The following is a 7500-nucleotide window of genomic DNA, read 5'->3' on the forward strand; positions in this document are numbered from 1 at the left end:
CACGTGATACGGCGGTCGGATTACCTGCAAACAAACCTCCTTGAATTCTCATCTCTCCCTCTTTCCCCCTTCTCTCTCTCTCTCTCTCTCTCTCTCTCTCTCTCTCTCTCTCTCTCTCTCTCTCTCTCTCTCTCTCTCTCTCTCTCTCTCTCTCTCTCTCTCTTCTCTCTCTCCTCTCTCTCTCTCCTCTCTCTCTCTCCTCTCTCTCTCTCTCTCTCTCTCTCTCTCTCTCTCCTCTCTCTCTCTCCTCTCTCTCTCTCCTCTCTCTCTCTCCCTCTCTTTTTCTCCCTCTCTCTTTCTCCCTCTCTCTTTCTCCCTCTCTCTCTCTCCCTCTCTCTCTCTCCCTCTCTCTCTCTCTCCTCTCTCTCTCTCTCCCCTCTCTCTCTCTCCTCTCTCTCTCTCTCTCTCTCTCCCTCCTCTCTCTCTCCCTCTCTCTCTCTCTCCCTCCCTCTCCTCCCCTCTCACCTTCCTCTCCCTCTCTCTCTCATCTCTCTCTCTCCTCTCTCTCCCCCCTCCTCCTCTCTCCCTCTCCTCTCTCTCTCCCTCTCCTCTCTCTCTTCTCTCTCTCCTCCTCTCTCTCTCCTCTCTCCCCCTCTCTCCCTCTCTCCCTCTCTCTCTCCCTTCTCCTCTCTCTCTCCTCTCTCCTCTCCTCTCTCTCATCTCTCCTCATCTCTTCTCTCTCTCCTCCTCTCCTCTCCTCTCATCCTCTCTCTCTCTCTCTCTCTCTCTCTCATCTCCTCTCTCTCTCTTCTCTCTCCCTCTCTCCCTCTCTCTCTCCTCCCTCCCTCTCCTCCCTCCTCTCCCTCTCTCCCTCTAGTTTCTCTGTCTCACTTTATCTTAACTCTCCTCCCCCTCTCTCCTCTCCTCCTCCCTCCCCGCTCTCCTCCCTCCCTCCCTCCTCCCTCCTCTCTCTCCTCTCTCCCTCTCTCTCTCATCTCTCTCTCCTCCTCTCTCTCTCTCTCCCTCTCTCTCTCTCCCTCTCTCTCTCTCCCTCTCTCTCTCCCTCTCTCTCTCTCCCTCTCTCTCTCTCCCTCTCTCTCTCTCCCTCTCTCTCTCTCCCTCTCTCTCTCTCCCTCTCTCTCTCTCTCCCTCTCTCTCTCCCTCTCTCTCTCTCTCTCTCCCTCTCTCTCTCCCTCCCTCCCTCCCTCCCTCCCTCCCTCCCTCCCCTCCCTCCCTCCCTCTCTCCCTTAGTTTTTTTGTAAACTAAACTTTATAAACTTAAACTCCCTCCCCCCCCCCTCCCTCCCTCCCTCCCTCCCCCCTCCCTCCCTCCCTCCCTCCCTCCCTCCCTCCCTCCCTCTCTCTCTCTCTCTCTCCCTCTCTCTCTCTCTCTCTCCCTCCCTCCCTCCCTCCCTCCCTCACTCACTCCCTCCCTCTCTCCCTCTCTCCTTCCCTCCCTCCCTTACCTTGACCTTCTCCGCCTTCCGCTGCGTGACCTTCGTGATGAGCAGCAGGTCGGTGAAGAGGAACACGTGGACGTCCATCTTGGTGTGCGGGTCGCGGAGGCGGAGGTCGCCGTGGTGGAGGATGTGGCGCGGCAGGTGCTCGGGACAGCCGGGCATGGGCTGCGTCAGGTTGAGCTCCGAGTAGTTCCTCACGACGCGTTCCAGCTCGTCGTCACGCGCCTCCTGCCGGAGAGGGAGAGGAAGCGGGGGGTTAAGGGGTGCCGGTGCTGGAGAGGGGAAGAGAGAGAGAAAGGGGGGAAGGGAGAAAGGGGGGGAAGGGAGAAAGGGGGGGAGGGGAGTGTAGGGGGAGGAGGGAAGGAGAAAAGGTAGAAGAGAGAGAGTAGAAGTGGAAAGTCGGCGGAAGGATGAAAATGGAAAGGGGGAGGAGAAAAAGAGTGAAAGAAGAAAGATGTAGAAAGGACGTGTTTGTTAGCGAAGAGCAGCGTGAGGCCAGTGGAGAGAATGAGAACTGAGAATATATATGGAAATGTTGGCATCCATTTCCCTACATAAGTAAAAACAAAATCTTAGACATGTACAGCTATGCATTAACCTGAATTCATAACTTTATTCTGACCATTCACATAAGCTCGAGGGATTTTCAAAACAAAGCCGTAAATCATATGGAACACACTCCGAAGAAAGACACAGTTCTAGTGTAAGTCCCTCTGAGCATCTTGGAGTGAACTGAGATTTACCTAGATTACTGTCACTGTAAAACTTTCAATTTCATTTTCATAGAGTCCCAAGCAGTTAAAAAAATAGCAATGACACACCTTCTACAGTAGGCAGCAATGCATACTATGTATATAGGCTTTCTTATCCGCTATCTTATCCTTTCCCTATATAACATGGATTAAGTGTTGCTAAGTTCATTTCGAAGAGTATTATACTGAAGTTCCAAAACAGCTGTCAATGCATTTTCCTGAGCTTAAAAGAATAAGAATAGATCCTCTGTTAAAAAAAAAAAAATAGCTTTCGAAGAACAACAGTTCACGGTAACTCTAATCTCTAAATGCAAGTATGTAAATTAGTCCCATTTGGGTGAATGATCGGAAGAATCGGTCAGAAAGAGGGTATTTGATAACTGAATCAAGAGAAATTTATCATTATTTTCTGACTCTCAAAATGATTCTCTAGCATGTAATAACATTTTTTTTTTTTTTTTTTTTTTTTATCATACTCATTGTTTCATCTCGTTCGTTAGAAGTAAAGAATATAAATACACATTTTTCTCGCAAGTGAAACTATGGTACGAAATAACAGTAATGCTTAATTCAATAATTAAATATAATTTTAGCATTTTATGTTTTTTTTCCGAGATGGTTCTACAAGCAATCTATTTTGTCATCAATACACCTACCATGCCCATAATGAAACACAAACATTATTTCAAGAATTATACCGTAATTTAAGCATTACATATTCCGTCACTTAACACCGACAGGATCTACCGGATTATCTATGTAATGAAAAGGAAAACTGAGTCAATCTGAAAGAAATTACTCTCACTAAATAAATTCATGCAGGAGAACGTTGGCAAAAAATAAATGAATAAAAAAAAAAAAAAAAAATGAAAACATAAATAGTGGACTTATGCCTTAGAAACTGAATTCATAATTCGGAGTCAGATGTATATCTTTTCAATAGTCATTAAGTGACCTCTGATGACATGGCACTGTCTTGGACCCGACGGTGCCGCGAAATCAGTTCTATGTGCAGGTTCTATACTAGATTGTAAGTAGATCTGTATGTGTACGTGTGTGTGACTGTCTGTGTGCGTGTGCGTGTACGTGTGAGTGTGCGTGTGCGTGTGGGCGTGTGCGTTAAACGTATTCGCGAACGTATACGTGTTCGTGAGCCCCTAAGCCTCACCACAGCGTCATAGGATTCGATCCTCTTGGCGATGTCTCGAAGGCGCTCCTGCTCGTGCTTGTGTCTCAGCGCCGAGTTCACGTTCGACACGAAGGTCTCCACGTGGCTTATCTGCGGGGGGGGGGGGGGGGGGGGGGGGTGTAGTAATGGCAGTATTTCAGATGATGGTGATGATGAATAACAATGATAATGATAATCATAATGCTAATAATAAAAATAATGATAATGATAATAAAAATTATAACGATAATAATAAGTAATGGTACTACTAATAATAATATTAATAATTACTACTACTACTACTACTACTACTACTACTAATAATAATAATAATAAGAGAGCAATTTATAATAATTAAAATAGTAAAAATAAAATAACAACATTAACAATAATAATATCTAAAACGATAATGATGATGATGAAGATGATGATGATGATGATGATGATAACAACTACAACAATAACAATAATAATAACAAAAATATAAACAACAACAATAATACAAAAAATAATGATACTACTACTCCTCCTCCTACAAATAACAGTAACAATAACAAAAATAACAACAATAAAAATAATAATACAAATATAAGTTACAACTACCAGTCAAAATCACACAATCTCGCCAGCCAGTCCATACCATTATGATCACCACCATCACTACCAGTCATAATCACCATCACCTCAACGACCAGTTATCACCATCTCTCCATTACCAGTCACTATCATCACAGCCACCTCATCTACCAGTCATTCATCATCATCATCATGACTGAGCATCTCCAATCCCAATCATCCTCATTTTCACCATCTCTCCAACACCAATCATCACCACCAATCTCTCCACCAATCTCTCCACCACTAATCTTCAACCATCTCACCACCATCAACCATTCACCACCAGCACCTGCTCCTCGACTCACCATATCCTGCAGGCTGATCCTGTGGTCCTCGAGGTTCGTCTTCTTTGCAATGGCCTTGAGGAGGAGCGAGTATTTGGTCAAACGTTGCATAGGTTGAACGAGGATGTCCATCAGTCTGAGTCGGTTGCATTCCTTCTGAGTCTCGCACCACTGCAACGGGAGTGAGACGTCTTGGGCACGAACTTGGCACAGGGTGGGGAGGGGGGGGGAGGGAAGGAAGGAGGGAGGGAGGGAGGGGTAGGGGAGGAGGGAGGGAGGGGGAGGGGAGGAGGGGAAGGAGGGGTAGAGGAAGGGGAAGAGAGAAAGGGAGGGAGGGAGGGAGGGAGGGAGGGAGGGAGGGAGGGAGAGAGAGAGAGAGAGAGAGAGAGAGAGAGAGAGAGAGAGAGAGAGAGAGAGAGAGAGAGAGAGAGAGAGTTAGAGTTAGAGAGAGAGTTAGAGAGAGAGAGAGAGTGAGAGAGAGAGAGAGAGAGAGAGAGAGAGAGAGAGAGAGAGAGAGAGAGAGAGAGAGAGAGAGAGAGAGAGAGAGAGAGAGAGAGAATGAGAGAGAGACATATAGATGGACAAATGGACACAGAGAGAAAAAAATAATAATGTAACAACGAAATTAGTGAGACTGATGACTAAGCATCCAACGTCTATATCCATAGGCCTATACCATAAGCTTTGAACGTTATAGCACAAGAAAATTTAAAATTCAAAATTCAAACCGTTTCGATACGCACCGCAAGATACATTTTGAAATATTCGTTGTCGTGGTCCTTTTCCTTACAGTACTGCTGGCAAAGGCTCTGGTCTAAACAGTAGCGTGTGTAAGGGTGGAACAATTCGTCGAACTGTGAAGAAAGGCATATAGATAAGTGGATAAATAAATAGGTAAATAAGAGGAAAAGACTAATCACAAACACGTATATAAACAAAGGTACAAGATGACCGATGTGAGAGGGAAAAATGCCTCCTGAGTTATACATTTTCTTCTTCTTTTTTTTCTCGTAAAAAAAAGAAAGAAAAGAAATTAAAAAAAAAAAAAAAAAAAAAAAAAAACGTGTCCCCCGAGGTGATTTCAAAAGGGCGTCTTTTCACAAAATTTCCACAAGGGCATCCCTCGGAGGACTTCTTCAGTGACGCTTCCCCAAGAACAGCTCCCACACCTCTCACCCGCTTTCCCACAGGGAGGGCCCCCGCCACTCCCCAAGGGCCTCACCTTGTAGAAGGCCTCGGCGAGCAGGGTCGGGTCCAGCGGCTGCCGGTTGGAGCGCGCCTCCTCCAGCATCCTCACCACGTGCTCGCGCCAGAAGGTGAGGTTGGCCGCGTAGATCTCCTGGATGTTGCTGAACAGCTTGTCCGTGTCGATCTCGCACAGCAGAGACTCGTTCTGCAGGTTGCACAGGCAGGCGAGGAAGAGCTGCGGCGGGACGGAGAGAAACAATATAAATGATATGTATGTACATATATACATATATACATATATACATATATATACATAAGTAAATGTGTTAATGCGTAAATGCATATCTATCTATCTATCTGCATATATATATACATATATATACATACATATATATATATATATATATATATATATATATATATATAAGAAGAAAAAGCATGCTGGTAAAAGTAAAGGAAAGGAAAGTCAAGGCATTCTTTAAAAAGTTAAAGGGAAGGAAAAGAAAAGAAAAAGAATAACTGTCGATGATTAATGAGCCAATCCCGCTCCAATTTCCACTAATCTGCGTGGCCATTCCTAGAGAGTTAATTAACGATTTATCAGAAGAGGGGGAAATAAAATCCTGAACTCTTTCTGGGGGAACTTCCGTTATGAAAATGTATTTAGGAGGAAGAAAGAAGACGGAGACAGACACAGACACGCGGCACAAGTGTTAAACAAGGTCGTTGCAGTGTCCTTTCCCTCCGCTCTCTCGTTCCCTTCCTCCTCCTCCTCCTCCCCCTCCCCTCTCCCGTATCTTCTCCCTCTCTCCTTCCTTCTCTTCCCTTCCCTTCTCCTCTTTCCCTTTCCCATATCCCTCCTCCCCCATTCCTCTTCCCTCTTCTTTCCCCTTTCACTTCTCTCCTCTTTCCCATGCCTCTCCTCTCCCCCCACCCCTCCTCCTTTTCTCCCCCACCCCCTTCCTCCCGTTCTCCCCCACCCCCTCCTCCTGTTCTCCCCCCACCCCCCTCCTCCTTTTCTCCCCCAGCCCCTTCCTCCTTTTCTCCCCCAGCCCTTTCCTCCTGTTCTCCCCCAGTCCTTTCCTCCTGTTCTCCCCCACCCCCCTCCCCTCAACCACATACCCCACGTCAGCCTTAATTACACACTGTTAATATCATGGCCGACCAGAGGGCCAGACCAGAGCATCACGTGACCCGGATATGACGTCAGTATGTCAACAAGAAAATGAAGATGATGTTGATGTTGATAATTATTATGGTGGTGATGATGGAGATGATGGTGATTATGATTATGGTGGTGGTGATTATTGTGATGATTATGGTGGTGGTGATGGTGATGTGGTGTTGCTGGCGATGATTGATATGACGTCAGTATGTCAACAAGAAAATAGAGATGATAATTACGGTGTCGGTAATGATGATGGCGGTGGTGATGATTATAGTGTTGGTGGTGGTGATGATTATAGTGGTGGTGATGATGGTGGCGATGCTAGTGGTGTTGATAGTGGTAGTGGTGGTAATGAAGATAAGGATGATGGTGGTGATAATAACTAATACTACACAGATCTTAGGGGTCATCCATAATTATTAACATTTTCAAAAGAGTACAAAAAGCACTCTTTTTCTGGGACACCCTCCCCCTCCCCCCTCCCTCCCCCTTCCCAGAGAGTACTTTGAAAATTTTGATCCTCGAGCATAGATGAAGCAACCACCCTGCGCGTTGTACAGGGTGGTCCGCTAAAACTGTCCCCTGATGGCACCGGGGGATCAGGTTATGATCTGGAACCATGTGAGGACATTTTACTCAACCCGAGATTTCACGTTTGACAAACAACAATGTACCCAAAAACAGTTGTAATTACCAATAATAATGCCCTGATTTGATAGTCTGGTACAACACTAAGAGCATACTAAGGACCATCATTATTTCTCACTAGAATAATAGGCCCCACAGCTACTGTGGTTTATCGAACCCCAGTTTGACATACGTGTACATCAATGAGAGATCTCAAGTTCCCAATCGTCAATAGCTGCCTCTGTTGATATTGAATGTGGCGCTGTGTGCATAGCGGCGGGAAATGTAATTATGT

General features: G+C 45.7%; 1 protein-coding gene across 2 annotated transcripts in view; it reads right to left on the reverse strand.

The window, feature by feature from the left end:
* The window catches only part of LOC125046725 (pleckstrin homology domain-containing family G member 5-like), a 14465-nt gene that overhangs the window by 4652 nt on the left and 2313 nt on the right, over positions 1-7500 (reverse strand). For both annotated transcript variants that reach the window (XM_047644624.1, XM_047644625.1), the window contains exons 3-8: positions 5445-5645; positions 4966-5076; positions 4244-4393; positions 3321-3431; positions 1407-1628; positions 1-24 (exon numbers count right to left, since the gene is read on the reverse strand). The exon at positions 1-24 is cut by the window's left edge and continues 119 nt beyond it. In XM_047644624.1, the coding sequence (XP_047500580.1) occupies positions 1-24; positions 1407-1628; positions 3321-3431; positions 4244-4393; positions 4966-5076; positions 5445-5645 (819 nt within the window). The remainder of the gene's footprint in view (positions 25-1406; positions 1629-3320; positions 3432-4243; positions 4394-4965; positions 5077-5444; positions 5646-7500) is intronic.

This window comes from Penaeus chinensis, chromosome 39 (assembly GCF_019202785.1).
Source record: "Penaeus chinensis breed Huanghai No. 1 chromosome 39, ASM1920278v2, whole genome shotgun sequence".
NCBI lineage: Eukaryota > Metazoa > Arthropoda > Malacostraca > Decapoda > Penaeidae > Penaeus > Penaeus chinensis.